General features: G+C 36.6%; 1 protein-coding gene across 4 annotated transcripts in view; it reads left to right on the top strand.

Moving 5' to 3' along the window:
- The first annotated feature begins 1,553 nt into the window (after window positions 1-1,553).
- Window positions 1,554-17,030, top strand: part of mcph1 (microcephalin 1) — a 49,377-nt gene continuing 33,900 nt past the window's right edge. For 2 of the 4 annotated variants that reach the window (XM_066679260.1, XM_066679256.1), the window contains exons 1-10: window positions 1,554-1,798; window positions 2,367-2,440; window positions 3,736-3,827; window positions 3,926-4,044; window positions 4,926-5,013; window positions 5,113-5,215; window positions 5,351-5,482; window positions 5,623-5,709; window positions 8,722-9,714; window positions 10,788-10,882. In XM_066679260.1, coding sequence (XP_066535357.1) covers window positions 2,404-2,440; window positions 3,736-3,827; window positions 3,926-4,044; window positions 4,926-5,013; window positions 5,113-5,215; window positions 5,351-5,482; window positions 5,623-5,709; window positions 8,722-9,714; window positions 10,788-10,882 — 1,746 coding nt within the window. In that variant the 5' untranslated portion in view covers window positions 1,554-1,798; window positions 2,367-2,403. Of the gene's footprint in view, window positions 1,822-2,248; window positions 2,290-2,366; window positions 2,441-3,735; window positions 3,828-3,925; window positions 4,045-4,925; window positions 5,014-5,112; window positions 5,216-5,350; window positions 5,483-5,622; window positions 5,710-8,721; window positions 9,715-10,787; window positions 10,883-17,030 lie in introns of those variants that run through there. The other 2 variants (XM_066679257.1, XM_066679259.1) reach the window with 2 other exon arrangements.

The raw sequence follows: 17,030 nt of genomic DNA, 5'->3' as shown, positions 1-17,030 counted from the left end.
TGAAGAAAAGAAATCATGGCCTTGCACAAACAAGGAAACTTATATGATACCAAAGACACTGATGTACAGTTGGAAGCATAGTTGACATTTTTAAATTTAAAGGACACTAGCTACACAAAACTGGACACGACAGAAAGAGAAGTCTATCACTGACTTCCACCAGTTTCCAGAGGAGGCAGGTAGTCAGAAACTACTGAGTGACTGTAAAAGACCAGCAGCAAGATTTAGTGGCAGCAGAGGTTCCAATTTGCACAGTAAGGCACGTCCTAAACGTTGAATGTTTCCAAGTTCACCTCTTACTCATTCAAAAGCAAAAGTAAGCTGCAATAAGCTCAAAAACATGAATAAACCACAGAAGTGTCTGGATTCTGTGCAAAACTGATGGATGAGCTGTATGTTTGGAGTATGAAGAATGAAGCATACACTAAGAAGAACACCCTGCCTATAGTGAAACATGGCAGTGGCTCTATGGTGCTACCTACAGCATGTAGAAGGCAAAATGAATTAAATCAAGTAACAGGAAATCCTAAGAAAAATCCTCTTGCCTTCTGTTTGAAAGCTGAAGCATCACTGGACCAATGATCCCAAACATACCTCAAGGTTCATTCATTCTTATCCAGTTCAGGGTCGCAGTGGGTCCAGAGCCTACCTGGAATCATTGGGCACAAGGCAGGAATACAACCTGGAGGAGGCACCAGTCCTACAGACACTTTTGAGTCACCAATCCACCTACCAACGTGTGTTTTGGACTGTGGAAGGAAACCCATGGAGAACACATCAACTCTTCACAGACAGTCACCCGGAGCAGGACTCAAACCCACAACCTCCAAGTCCTTCCCTGGAGCTGTGTGACTGCGACACAACCTGCTGTGCCACCGTGCCGCCCACCTCAAGGTTCACCAAGGATTTATTTCAGAAGAAATCCTGGAAAACCCTGGACTCTGTCACAGTGTCCTGACTTGAACCCCATAGAAAATCATTGATGCCCATTCCTCCCTGATACAAGACTTAAGCTTCTCAGCATGGTCACTGTTGTCTCTAAGAGTTCTCTGTATTCCCTAAATCTTTTTATAATATTCTGTATGGCACAAAGACATACATTCTCTGTAATCTTGCACTTTGACAGGTTCTCATGAGCATTGGCTTAAAGTTCAAAGCCATGACCCTATTTGCTTGCAAAACCAAGCCTTGGTCATTGAAAATAACTTAAACTTTTCTTTGCACTTTTGTCAGTAAAACAAAGCTGTGAGAGAATCAACAAATCACACTTACATTTTTTACCTACAATTACTGAATTTCCTGCTCATCATTATTGTACAAACTCACTGTTCTTGGCAGAGGCGTGTTTTTTTCTTTCCATATTCTATAAAAACAAATTAAAATATTGTCAAATATGTCAGAATTACCTAAAAAAACAGCAGACCTTGGTGAGACCATGAAAACAATGAGTTTGTGACGAGATCGTGACTATATACTTTTGGCCACACAGTGGACTGTGTGTCTCCTGAAAGCAAGTTGTCCAGTAGGTTGTAGTAAAGAGCTTTATTGCTTCTCAAGATCCCGAAGAAGAAGAAATGCGATCTCTGCCGCGAAAACTTTGCACTATGAGAGCAGATGAAAAAAATAACTCGCTGTTTTAATGAACGTGTCAGTCGGTTTTACTGACAATTTCAGAAGATTAGCTGTGTGTCAGCATTTAAGGGATATGGTACCTGGGAGTTTTCGCAGTTATAACAGTGGTAAACGTGGACCTACAACATTTCAGCGTTGAAGTTACTTGCTGAGCTCGGGTTATCGGGTATGTTTTGCCCCTCGCTCTGTGTACGTATCGCTAGTTTTGTTAATGTGTCGATTTATGCTTTGCTCCTTATACCAAATTTCCACCGAACCTTAAACGGGGCAGCATCCAGCTTTCGCAACACTTCGCACACAAACACACACACAATACTACAACGTTTAATGTGGTACGAATAGGGCACATTTCGTCCCGTCGAACTGGATGAGATTTAAAAATTCATAAATGTCATTAAATGTCCGGTCATGTCGTGAATTTTACAACACGGTATTCTATTTTTATAGAAATAATTTGTTTGTGAGAAATGACTGTGTTCCTTGCAGCATGCTACCTGATGTTACCAAGTAACTGATTAGCAACAAATAACGTTAGCTATAGCTAAAACTTGCCCACACGAAAAACGACATCACAGCTACTCATGAATAGGTTACAAGCAGCAGAGTTACACATTAGTTTGTGTAACTATGTTATTAAACATAAGAAAAGCTTCGACTGTGGGTGATGCAATTTACTTTGTTTGTTGTATTCGGCAGTTAAAAAGCATAAACTTTATGTTGTTTACATGTTTCAGGGACAAAGAGAACTCTCCAAGCCCTCTCTGTTCAACCATGACAACCAAGCTGATTTCTGCAACAGTCCTGAAAGGTAATTTTTTGTACAAACATTTATAAAATTTTAATCATAATTATAAAACATTTTTTTTTCTGAAAATAAAATGCAATAAAAACAGATATCTGTGATTTAATAATTCTTTTGTAGCTTTAACTGGGGGGGAAAGCCTAAAGTAACTGTATCCAGTGTTTTAACTGGATAACGTGATTGTATGTTGTAAATCTGAACACATTTGATGCCTGCGACACACTCCAAAGATGTTGTAACAAAGGCATGTTTACCTATGTAATACATCAGATTTACTGTTAATTACTCTTACATTGAGAACAGAGGATATTAATTTTGGCTTTGCAAGTGGAATTGTTTGCCTATTCTGACTTGATACAAAACTTCAGTAGCTGAACAGTCCTTGGTCAGTACTGTCTGATTCTCCACTTCGTGATGTGCCATATGAGACAGATCTGGATTTTTTGAACATTCTCTTCTTAAATTTGGTGTACAATGAGGAGCAACAATGTGTTCTTGCTTGAAGAGATTTGCCTTTGGTGAATGCCCCATGAAATACCTTTTATTTTCACCCGTTTATAGTGTAATTCTTCAAAACAGTGTGAAATTAAGTTTCTATAAACTTCTGTCTTATTCTTTTTTTGTCCCAACTTTATTGGCATGTATTGCTGATATCAAATTCATAGTTTGTTTATATTTACGAAACACAGCTTTTGTCATTGAACACATTGTCAAGGGAGTTTATTAATATCAGATTCTTGTATTTGTTGCATTTTACAAAATGTCACAACACAGACAAACATAAGACAACATAAGGAGGTATTAAGGATAATAATTTCCTACAATTTTTTTCCTGATATCTACTTGTAGTTTAAATACCAAGAATATTGTTACGTTTCTAAAACAGTTTTCAAAACCTTTCTAAGCCCTGGACTGTACTTACATGATTTTGAATTTTTGAGGTACTCAATTAATATTCAACTTAAACATTCAGTAACTTGAATAAAATGCAGACACTTGGAGCAATAGTACAGAACTGCCTAACCATAATAATCTATCAGTTATTAGTCAAATTTATAAAACATTCTGCCAGTATGTTTTATTTTCCCATAAATGTCTGCTAATAATGATTTGATTCCAATTAAATACTGTTTCTCTAATCTTTTTCTTATGCAACGAGAGTTAAAGTTTAGGGAAGATATTATGTGCTTTTCATCATATCCATTTTAGATGCAGTTTGTCAAATTAAAAATATAAATATATGATTATAGTCTCATTGCCTCTTGGTTTTGTGATTTTGTTTTTGATCTCATTTTCTGCAGGTGTTGTGGCATATGTTGATGTGTGGTCAACAAGTAAAACAGAGAATTATTCTGATCCTTTTATTCAGCAGCTTCAAGACCTGGGTGCACAGGTGAGGTCACAGACTTACCTCTTCGCACGTTTTATGATGTAACTTAATTTAATTTAGTTTAAAGTATAAATGTATATAATTTTACCTTGCAATTTTAGGTATCAAAAACTTTGAACAAACAAGTTACCCATGTCGTTTTTAAACATGGTCATGAGTCTACATGGAATAAAGCGAAGAAAATGGGTGTGAAGATTGTGTCTGTCCACTGGGTGGCGAGGTAATCTTTAACAAGAATTTTAATCCTCACATCAGATTTTTGTGCCTTTTTTGTCTGTGTCCATATTAAATGTTAGTTACCTACTCAACCCACAACAATAATGAATTTTGGCCTATATTAATCCAGAGCTTGAAACACTCATTATTACTGAGCAACAAGCACCCACCCTGTACCTTCTTTTGAATTTAATACACAATGTAACAAAAAAAAAAAAACATATCATGGAGATCACTCTCAGCATGTTCTGAGCTTGAATCTTTGTATAATTGTTGTAGAATAATAATTTAAACCAATGAAGACTCTTTCATAAAAGATATATATTATAATCAAACCTACAGACATTTTAAATATTGCTTTCAGAAACTAGGAAGAACAGAAATATACAAATATTTAGATGATTAAAAATTAATAGGGCTTCAGATTGGATTTGAATTATATTAAGATTGCTTCACATTTAACGTCTTGATCTCAACTGTAAGAAAAATTGGACCTATATAATGTAATCAATATTTATAAATTGAACTTGTCTATTTCCTCAATCAGTATAATGAAATCTGGCTTGATTTAACTATATAACAAAATGTATATAACGTACACTTTTCATGCCAAAATATTTTTACCCATTCCAGAAGCACATCAGTGATGGATTAGTATGATTACACAAAAATAAAAATACATTTTTTGAGCAAAATATTCTTATATATTAACGTTCCTGTTAATAAAAAAATCCCACTGTTAATATAGCTAGTAATTTTATATACAATTTTGTTCTGTTTATATACAGTTTTAGTCTGTATCTTACTTTGACCAGTAGATGTCTCTAGTGCTCTAGGTTAAGTTGCTTGGGTGAAATTGTAACATCCCATAACATATCTTCTTAGGTGTAAAGAAAATGCTGAGCATGTTGATGAGGACCTTTACCCTGGTCAACATGAGGAGTCCAAGCTCAGTCATTTAAAAAAGAGAACAGTAAGCTGGTTGATCTAGTTTCTTAAACAGAAAGTTTTACCTTGAACGTATTTGCTGTCAACATATGTTAATTCCTGTTTATTGTTCTTGGATGTATAGCATCGTTGCATGCAGCCAAGGGATGTTCCTTTGAGCACCCCTAAACGATTGAAAAGAAAGCTGGACAAAATGATGGAAGGACTGGTCCGTTCATCCCCCATAGGCAAGAAAATTATTTTGCCACTTTAGCCCTTTGGGTTTTTTGTTTGTTTTCCGTTTTATTTTGTGTGTTATTTTTTTTTCTTCTTCCATTCATTCTTTCTCATTAGTGTCTTGAACAAAATGTCTGTGTGTACAGTTTCAGATACATCTCCATTGATTATCGATGAGGAGAATGGAATAGTCTACAGTCCTTCCTCAAGAAGGGCTGACACCATGGCTCAGCGGCTGAAGGAAATGAGAGCCCAGCGTGAAAATCTCTCACCTACCGGTACGTCATCTTAGTTGTAGGTTTAGCTGAGCACATGGGAGAGTTTCTCAAAAGTACTATATGCAATGAATATCTTCACAGATGAAAATGAAGCTCATTTTGTAAGTGCACAGACTTTTTAAAATTATATTTATTCTCAGCTTCACAGATACAGGACTTGGAAGTCGATGACTCCCCAAGGCCTTCTCTTGGGGGCACTCCCACAGACCTCTCCAAACAGCTCCTAGGTCAGCATTTTCTTGTCCATGTGGTTAATATTTACATGGTGAATAATGTTCACCCAAACACCAGAGCACTTGCTAATTAGGGCACAGCTATAAAGATTGGTATAGCTTCCACTGTATTTTAAACAAACTATAAAATAACCCAAATATTGGCAAATAGAACCTGAACATGCTGGTTTTAGAAACTATATATATTTTATATTTTGAGTATATTTCCTGGATTTTGTGCGTTTAAAACCAGCTACATGTTGTGGCTGGTTGGTACAAATAATCGTTATGAATTGGACATGGACTGTGGGCATGGTTGATACAGTCTTACCCTATTAGTGGAATATAGCATTTGTGAACCATATAAAGTTATACGTAGTCATGAAATCATATTAAATGCCAATTCTAACCAAAGAATACCAAAGTGGACATAGGGGAAAATTTGTTTTTCAGTGCATTAGTACATTAATGTGGGTATCTGGAACTCCTACGAACCCACAAACTATCAAAACAAAAAACTGTTTTTGTGATATGCCTAATATAGATAAAAGATAAAACAATCTTACCTAGAGTGCAGACACTTTAGGATTGTCCTGCTCCCAATTCTGAATATTTCCATTCACAGAGTAGGATCCATGTTTATGTGAGTGAGGTTAAACAGAGCAAAACAAACAGTGAGTGTGAAGAAATGTGTACTGACTAAATAGCCAAAACAAGAAACAAATATTGCAAAAAAAAAAAAACACAACACAACCCACCCCAACAGCTTTTGCTCTTCACTCTGCACTCCTGGGCTCTCATGCTGAAGAAACAGGCTGTTTTGTTTGATCCTTCTGGTATTTTGACCAAAGCATGACTCATAGTGTTTTTCCACCAACGAGGAACCAGAACAATTCCAGTTCACAAACTAAATTTGGAACCGTTAGTGCATTTCCACCGACACAAACTGGTTCACGAACCAGAAAAGTTTGTCCCCAGCTGGAACCAAAAAAAGTTGTTTTTTCAGTACAAACTGTGACGTTATCTGTGGGCATGTCAAGGTTCAGTAACTCAAGAAAGAGCTCATTCATTCATTGTCTGAAATTGCTTATCCAGTTCAGGGTCGCTGTGTGTCAGGAGCCTACCCAGAATCACTGGGTGCAAGGCAGGAACACACCCTCTAGGTGGCGCAAGTCCTTCAGAGGGCAACACACACACTCACTCACTCACTCCCACACTCTCCCCTATGGACACACTTGAGCAGCCAACCTACCAGCTTATGTTTTTGGACCATGGGGGGAAACCTGAGCCCCCATGTGGACACGGGGAGAACACACCAAACTCCTCACAGACACCCGTAGTTGAACCCACAACTTCCAGGTCCCTGGAGCTGTGTGACTGCAAGACTACCTGCTACACCACTGTGAACTTCAAATACAGCATTAACACCCAGTGGAACTGGACTAAGTAATTTACAATGTTTCATATAAATAAATAAAAAGAAATAAAGCAGGAAAATATATATTATACATGGCCTGATCCTGTCATAATTCTAACAGTGAATCTGAGGCTCTGGCACTGCATTATACTACAGTGATACCCCTCTCCCACCGCTGATGACGTATTCCTGGTTCCCCTCTAAACCTGTAGAAATGTGGGCTGATTCACTTGGAAAGAACCAAGGTTCCAAGAATCAGGAATGGAACTTTTTTTTGGTGGAAAAGCTCTATGATTTATTAGGACCCCTGGTAACTGTGTTAACTTGTGGGGGGGGGCAGCATTTCTTGTCTTTAATATAAAAAAAAAAAAAAAACAATGGTAATGTTTTAAACCTCTTGACAGATTGGTTACAAAGGCAATAATTTGTTACATATTTGTATCTGTTACATGTTTGTGAGAGTTTAGTTTATTGTTCCATAAATTAATATAGGTTATGTTCACAGAGCAGGTAAAAGTTTCTTCATATGTGACACGTTAGTGGTTGTGTGAACACAAATTTGATATTTTTGCTTACTATTTGCTTACTATTTGGGACACTTCGTGTTGTACTGAAATCTGTTATGTATTTGATACATGGCAATGCAATCCAGCCAGATTGGACTGGAGATGAGATATTTACATAAATTCTACTCCATATTTCTGAATCACTTCATTTTTAAAGATGCTATATTTGACATGTTAAACTGTAAAATCATTAAAATGTCAGCAAGAAACTAATTTCTGTGTAAATATATAGTGGAGTAAAGGCATTTGGAGCTGAGAATGAACACACACTCTGTGTGTGCTGTTCTCTGCTCTTTGGTGTTATAGCTGATCTGGCCTACATTTTAGTCCCGCCGTATGGAAGTATTTGCCCTCACCAAGAGATGACACAGTGACCGAGTGACCGGCCACATAGCTTTGTACGTGCAAAATGGGATAATTCCAAATGTTCAGGTGAAAGCAACCATCACAGTCCAAATATCCCACCTCCAAAAAAAAAAAAACACTTCAGCTAAACCGCCTCAATGGTTCAGGGGAAGGGCGTGGTGAACTTGAAGCATTTGTTTTGGTCCGAGATACTGGTGTTCTAGTGTGATATCTAGTGGCAGAATTTTGTATGTATCACCATTGAAAAGTATTAATTTTTTACTTGAATTTTCACAAAGAAAAGTTATTTTGCATTACAAAACACTGCAAAGGAAAACACTAGTTCTTCCTTTGAAAATATTTCAGAAAGAATATACACAGACTTTTACCTCTGGATGAGCTTGTCACATGAAACGAGGGTAATTTTGTACATGTGGCTTATTTCGAGAGCATGAACTTTTCAGACTAATGACAGATATTGGCCTAACAAAATCATCAGATTTGGTCAGAAAACCAGATTTTAGCCACTTTCACCTGCTGTGTGAACATTGCTTCTGATGACCATGTGCCACTGCTAAACAAACCCAATATGTCACTCAGCCCAGTTTTAGTTTATTTCAAAATATTGTAATCAAATCAGTTTGGGATGAAAAAGACAAATTAATTGTTTATTTTATTTTAATTTCTTTATTTTTTCAGAGGAAGAAGAGGGGCCTCATTTTTCAGATGTCCCCTGGAGCTTCAATAGTGATGAAAGAGATAAAGAGTGCCATGACCTGCCATCAACCAAGATGCCGTCTATAGGCTCTAATAAGGTGGCTTCTAGTCCCTCAAATGACACCTTTAACTTTGCAGAAACTGCAAAAGAACCTGTTAAAGCCCCAAGAGCTCCACAAAGTAAATGTTCAAGAAGGACACGTTCTGGAATGACCAATCAATCCTCTTTAGACCTTTATGTTTATAAAACTGTCCCATCAAAATCTGACTCTCATATGAACCCTGAAGGGAGTGCATCTGAAAAATCTAGAATATCATATAATAGTAAGAAATCCAAAAGCAGGTCATCCCTTACTGGTGTGGAATCTGGAATAAGTGAAGTTCCACTAAACATGAAAGAGTCACAGACCAATGTGGCTGGCTCTAGAAAACAACCTTCTGTGGATATGTTTTCAGAATATGATAATTTAGCACGGGATATGAAGAATACAAAATCTGCCCAAAAAGTGTTGAATAAAAAAAAGCAAACTGCTGTGTTGACGAGCAGTAGTAACAGTTATGACCCAATCACTAGTATTGAGGATGACAGTGTGTTTGAGGACTATTTCTCTTCAGTGAAAAACACACCAGGGCGCAAAGTCATCTTAGACTTGTCTTCTAAATCTGTGAACTTACCCTCATTTGACCTGGAGCCTCCAAATCGAAATAGACGTAAAAGCATTGCCCTGGAGACCAGCACTGGGAACAGAAAATCTATGATTTTCAGTAGCAAAGGTGCATCTGAAGCATCAAGCCCAGTAAGGGTTCCCAGTAAAGAAACCTCTGATGAAGTGGCCCAGAAGACCTCTGTCCCGGTGCATGTGTTCAAGTCATCTGCAAAACCTGAGCTGCCCAAATCCGAGGAGCCAGAACTGGAGCCTGCAGCAAAGAAACAGAGGAGAAGGACCCAGCAGAACCCGGTCACTATTTCAGAAAGTAAGAATGGGTGAAGGCCCTAGGAAAAAGAATTGCTGCTAACAAGAACACATAGACCTTTTAAGAAGTTAAAACCACATATGAATCTTTCAGAGTGACTTAAAATTGATCAAAGTCATTTAGAAATATGGAATTAGCCATATTAATCTAGCAATGTGTGACTTCTAAAAGAAAGAAATGTCAGTGTTTAATGTTACTGTCTGCGTAATGGGGGCAGTCTACCAAGTTTAATGTTTTGTGTGGAGTGTTTTTTTTTTTTTTTTTAGACAATCATAATCATCTGTGTGCATATAATTAAAAATAAACAAAACACAAACCTTGAATTTACAAGTCCCTTAAAAATCAATTTGTGATGTTAATCATTAAGTGTAAACTAACTCCAGCATAATTTGAGACCTTTGTTTTGCATGGAAATGGTATGATGATCAGATCAGTAGAAACGTGCTTGCGAGCATGTTTTTACATGAGCATCCATTAAATGCACACTATTTTCACTATTTCCATTTACCATTTTCATCTCCAGATCTGAGAGTAAAATTCCAGTTTTATAACTAACATCTCCACCTTAAATGGATTTTAAATGTATATTTAAGGTCAAAATTTTATTTTAAAACCCAATCAGCATCTTGGATGTCTGGTGCCAGTTCATTTCATATAATAACGTTTGACTGTGTTCCCATTGCCACTGAGAATAATTCAAGTTTTTCTAAAATTGAGCATTTTTTTAATGATACTGTGCTGAAGGACTGTTTACATATTAATGATTGAAATGTTCCCCTTTGGAAACTACTGTTTGCTGCTTATGGAAATGTGAAAATACAGTATTCTGGTTGCAATCTCATAATCGCTTATGTACTTACAAGTATGAAATATTTACGTTTATAATCCTAAAATAAATATATTGTTGACCTGATGTCTGATGTATTTTGTATCCTAGACTAAAGCAACACATTTAAAAAAGGTTTTAGGAAAAGCTCAGCTGCATAGATAGTCTGGTGCACTGCTCTAGTCTGAGTTGTTTTTTTTTTTTTTTTTTTTTCTTTCTTTCTTTCTTTGCATGTTTTCGTTTGTAGGCCAAGAGATTAAAAGCAACTTAGATGGGCCCACTGACAGCTGTTCTGAGATGTGTAGCAAGCAAGGGAGTGTGAAAACGGACAAATATATGAAGGTAAAAATCAGTCAAGCTTTTGTTCTTCATATTTGTATTTTTGATTAGGAAGATATGTTGGGTTATTTGGTTTAGTTCCTTTACCAAATGATGGGAACACATTCTCATCCAGTCATTTATGCATGCAGATGATGAAAAATATGATTAAATTGTTAGCAGGTTGTTTGACATTACTTATTTAAACAATGAACATGTAAAGGGAATGTTATCTGATGTAGTCAGAGGAGGGAGTTTACATCTTGGCAGAACTCCATTTGTTAGTAATTGTCATGAGAGGGATAATATAGTGTGGTGTTGTGGACAAGTACTTTCTTGCCTTATGTTGGCTTCAGAAAGTTTACCCTTTACAACCAAAAAAAAAAATGAAGCATTTGTTTGAATGTAACTTTGAAGTGGAATATGGTTTCTTCCCTTGATTCTAACTGACATTCTCTTCATGAAGTCGTGTACTTCGACTCTGTAACGGAGAGTCTTAATTGGTTTTGAAGCAGTGGCTGTTTGCTTGGTTCTTACTTTTAGTCTTCGCTTCCTGCATCAGTATTCTTCACATCTGCATCATCGCACCTGGCCGAGTCTGCTTTTTACGTTTCTTCAGCCTTGACGGAACTCCCTTCTTTAGTGTGGTTGTGCTTTCATCTCTCGAGGATCTCTTGTTTGATTTCACTTCCATGCGACCTGTGTCCCAAAACACATTCAGCCTTGTCATAAGCCGAGAGCATTTCATTGTGTGGAGGTCTCAAGAGATGGGCGTATGTCGTCATCTAAGCTCTCAATCTCACCTCCAGAAGACCAGCACTAAATAGGTTTATCTACAATGGCAGCTATTCTGTTCACTTGTATCAGCAAAAGATCAAAACAACAGCCTGGTGACCTCACATCGGACCCTGATGTCAGGTGTGATAAGTAATGTAAGGGTTGCTGTCTGTCCTAACTAGGATGAAGACTCTCTTTAGGGACTTAGAAGACAGTGGAGCCCACAAAAGATTTCTTGGAAACAGCAGTGAATCATAGTAATAGTCTCTTTCACTTTGTGTCCTTGGTCAAATGAAATGTGTTATGGATTTTCTAAGTGGCCATGTACTTTGTGCACCCATAGTAGATTCAGATGTTCAATTTCACACCCACAGCTTATATGGTCTCCATAGACAGGAATGAAATAAAATGTGCAGCAGCTGCACATTAGCCCAATGTCAGGTTGTCAGCCCCACACAATGGGAAAATCGAATAGTGTTCCAGTACATTTGGGAAAAATTAGTGTTGTTTATGATCTAATTATTCAAAATTAATACCTGACCAAACAAATGCTCTTTTGAATGCCATCAAATTCTCACAGAAATATTCAGATATCTAGACAAAATTCCTTTGGAAATATAGAAACTCTTGTTGCATCAGTTGGGTTCAAATTTCCCATTAATTTAGCCACTTGCAAAATGTTAGAAAAGCAAATACTGAGAAAACTTAGGACAAATGTTGTGTGCGCATAAATTTCTACGGTAAACATAATTCTGTATATCTGAATGCTTTTTTTCTGCCCATTTAAGGGAAAAAACAAAAAAATGTGTCCTGTGTAAATGCAACATTTTTTGCATATTTACCATAAATGAGTATGTTTGCACTAAAATGTAGGTCCTATAGAAAACATTCAAAATCATCGAAGCATATTTGGAAGGAGAAATTCAAACTTTTCATATGCTTGTGTCCTCCTATACTACTGGTGACAAAGCTTTTAGATTACTTGAATAAAATTACATTTTTGTTTTCATATTGACATTTTGGCACTGCCTTCCAGATTCCAGAAGTTTCTTCTTATTCAGGTATACTCTTGAGCATGTCCACGTAGGATTTTGTTTTAAGTTTAAGAGGGTTTGTTGAATGCAACAGACTGAGCAGGTGCTCTTGATTGGTTACATCCTGACAGTTAGGCCTGTGATCTCATGGGTGATTCTACAGCTTATGCACAGGCTGAGGAACCGAACCACAGCTGTGAGAGTGTAGCATGATCTAGAGTGTCAAAGCTTGACATACAAGAACAGGGAGAGATTACAAACTTAATTCCAAAAATGTTAGGACTGTGTTCAGTGTGCATATTCACTTTGACCTATAATTAAAACACTTCAAATACAAATTATTTAATATATGTATTATCAGGTTTAGTTTTTTGTTGATATACACTCATTTTAAATTTGATACTGGCAGCATGTTGATTATAGTCAGTATAGTACTATAATCAGACTGGACATTTTTTCAAAAATCAGTCAAGCTTTTGTTCTTCATATTTGTATTTTTGATTAGGAAGATATGTTGGGTTATTTGGTTTAGTTCCTTTACCAAATGACAAACAACTTAAACAGAATCATGCTTAGGTACTTGGATAGATGCTATTACAGATAATAATAATAATAATAATTATAAACAAATAAACAATTAAATAAATTAATTACTTTATTCACACTCTACAGTTTATATCATCATCAACTGACTGAGGCAATATGGAGAATATGTAAATTCAAAGAACAAATGATGAAAACAAATGGTATGGTACAGTTATGCAGCTAAAGACGTATAATATACGAAAGTCAAAACATCAACTTTTAAAACGGAATTCAGTTGAAGTCAGTTGATTATATAATCTTGAGTTAAAAAAAAAAAAAAAAAGATGTGTGTGTGTGTGTTGCCCTGTGAAGGACTGGCGCTCCCTCCAGGGTGTATTCCTGCCTTGCGCCCAATGATTCCAGGTAGGCTCTGGACCCACCGTGACCCTGAACTGGATAAGCGGTTACAGATAATGGATGGATGGAATATGTAGAAGGTGAAATGCTTTCCAGGCTTTGTATTTGGGACACTGCAAAATTGTGCAAAGACAAAATACTATAACAGAGACATTTACTGTTTAGCTGTGGAAATCTTGTATCATGCAAGAATGAGAAAATATTTCACTTTCAAAATTACAATTGTTCTCCTCAGTTCCCATTAAGTTAGTAAGTTGTAGATGTTTTTATCCTTTGTTATACTGCTTCTGCCATGGCTTCCCTTTACTGAATAACTGCAGTGTAGGAGCAATACAGCTTTTCAATCGCCCTTTTTGATTAGCTTTAGTTGTGTTTTTTTTTTTAGACAGGCATTGTAACTGGAAAGACTGTTCTCTTATTCCTAGGGCTGGCTCTGAATTTTCGGCTATTCGGATATTCATTTGTTGGGTAGGAATACTGTTTATAATTTTGAGATTTGGATATTTTTTTTTTTTTTTTTTGGGTAAATGTGGCTATCAATAAAGGCTCCACTCCTCATGTATTCAGCTTAATATGTGTATGTTGGGTATGTATTCGGTTTCTAATTTTGAGATTCTGATATTCAACGCTCCACTCAACCCACATTCAGGCTCTAGCAGTAGTGCTCTCCCCACTCCACCCATATTCAGGCTCATCAACATAAAAGTCTTTGTGCAAGTGAAGCCTAAAACTCAGTCATATAAAATAGTCTAACTAAAACAACACATTTACAGTGAAGTGAATACTCATTCATTACACACAGACTGATATATTTCAAGTGTTTATTTCTTTTAATTTGATTATTATGACAACAAATGAAAAAAGGATCTTTAGAAATGCTGGCCGACTGAAAAGTATGAACATGAAAAGTATGAGCATGTACAGCACTCAATTCTTGATTGGGGCTTCTTTTGCCTGAATTACTGCAGCATGGAGTCGATCGGTCTGTGGCACTGCTCAGGAGTTATGAGAACCCAGGTTGCTCTGATAGTGGCCTTCAGTTCTTCTGCACTGTTGGGTCTGGCGTATTGCGTCTTCCTCTTTACAATACCCCAGAGATTTCACTTTTTGTATGGAATTAGTGAAATAAATCAACTTTTTCATGATATTCTAATTTTATGACCAGCACCTGTACACTACCCCACTCCCCAAATATTAGAATATTCACCAGATATCCAGGCTGAAGCTCCCAAGTTTTTTCACCTAAATGAGTGGAAGAAATAACAAGCATCAGTATATTACGTTGAAATCCAGCAAATTCGATTACAATGAGCAAAGCTTTAAATAGGTTGTTGTTGCTTGTACAGTGTTTGAGCAGCCGCTCTGTGTGAATAGAAGTCTCAATCATATCAGAGTGCATGAACTGCCCACTGAGAATGTTGTGTCATACCCTAAAGAATTTCCTTCATTTGTGCTGGGTGTATTGGAAAAAAGCGCTTGAAGGAGTTCACACCAACATTTGGGTTCAAGCCTGCCTTATGTTTTAGCTCTGTTGCTGGAGAAATGCTGAAGAACCTTCATCGCTAACATTTTTCCAGTCAGGGTTTGACATTGCCTATGCTTAATGCCTCTAAATACATTTTCAAATTTGGAAGAGTAGCTTGTATACTGCTTGTTTCTCAAAGAAATCCTTGAAGACTTATGAATCCATGAATGTTTGTTTATTATAAATACACTGTATACTATATGGTCAAAAGTGTGGCCACATCCTCATTTAACATTTTTAGAAATCTTAGAATTTCTAACGTTTTAGAAAAGGCTATTATTGATAGTTTCTCCCGCTTTGCTGTTCTAACTACTTCTACTCATTTGGGAATACTTTGCTTTAAATCTTGTGTGTGGAGGACACACATAAGCTTAAGGTTAAAAGGGTCAATACTAACAGTGGGTTAAAATGATATTAATGGGCCATGGAGCTATGGAAATGTGTTTTCTGGTGTGACAACAATACTAATAATCTTGTTCCAGAACTAAACATTCAACCTCAGTAACTGATTTCAATCTTCAATCGTACCTTCAAATCATCACAGATACAGTTGCTGTCCAATTAAATCTCCAAAACCACAGCTTTACAGGAGAAGGAAAAAGCCTTCTCAACTTTCAATGGAAGTCAGTAAAAAAATATTTTGGAGCATTCCTCATGAAACTTTCACACATCGGGAAAGACAGCTGTATTCAAATGACGTAGTCTGGTAAAAATCCACAAAAATAGAGATACATTTTTTCCAATGTACAGTGAATATGTGTAATGATTTGTAGGCAAGATTGAAGACTGAAGTCAGTTACTGAGGTTGAATGTTTAGTTCTGGAACAAGATTATTAGTATTGTTGGTTGTAACTCTTTCACACCAAAACATACAGTTCCACCGCACCATGGCTCCTTAATATCACTTTAACCTACTATTAGTATTGACAGTTTTAACCTTAAGCTTATGTGTGTCCTCCAGGGCATCTTATTTCATTTTTAAGCTTTTCTATGGAGATTACATGAGCTGTGCCTACAGTGGGTGCATATTAAAGTAGTTGCAATCACTCAAGTTTTTCTAAAACATACAAACATTTGAACATGTAACATTTACATTAAAGGTATAAGTTTATGTTGACCCCAGGATCGAGTCTGCACCTTATTTTTGTCTGATATCTTTTCTTAAGAATTAACATGTCTCCACTTTATTCTGAAAGTGCCTGGATGTTTTAAAAACAGTTTACATTTACACAATGTTTTTGCCCTTATCCACATCATGTACAATCTGTGTGTGTTTTGTTACTTTTTGTTCAGTTTTCTAGTTCTGTTGTTGCCTTTTCATGTTAAACCCTAAACCACGAGGGAGATGGTTCAGATTTTTCCGGTTGTAGGAATAACCTCAGTTAGAAATCTTTTGAAGAGAAATCCTGCATAACTTGATCAAGACTTCATCTTGTACTCAGCTCTCTGACGTTCTTCTGGGTTCACTGAAGAAAAGCAAAAGGATTAGTTGAGTGTGTGCTGTGCAGAATGCAGCCTCTTCCGATGAGTGATGAACATATTGACTTGGGCCCAGAAACTAAAGCTATACTCAGTCATAACACTTAGAGTTGTGAATTGGGTCTGAACAATGCACCAACATTCAGTTACTCATGTTTTTATAAGAGAGAATTTCCTGCAAAACTGATGATTGATAAATGGAGCAAAAGTTGGGAAAGGTATTTGAGCGTGGTGTTTGGGAATTGGTTGATGAATAGATTATTTTCAAGTCCATCTGGTCTTTTGATTTTAAAGAAGAGGTTCAGGTGAACTGCTTGCTTTCACATCCAACCCAGACTCTGTATATAGTAGGATATTAGCCAAAGATGTGATTCATTTAGAGAACTGGTGAAATTAAAACTAGAGAGACCATTAA

Source organism: Hoplias malabaricus, chromosome 8, assembly GCF_029633855.1.
Source record: "Hoplias malabaricus isolate fHopMal1 chromosome 8, fHopMal1.hap1, whole genome shotgun sequence".
NCBI lineage: Eukaryota > Metazoa > Chordata > Actinopteri > Characiformes > Erythrinidae > Hoplias > Hoplias malabaricus.
Note: the sequence above shows the minus strand (reverse complement) of the source record. Positions and strands in the feature narration are given on the sequence as shown.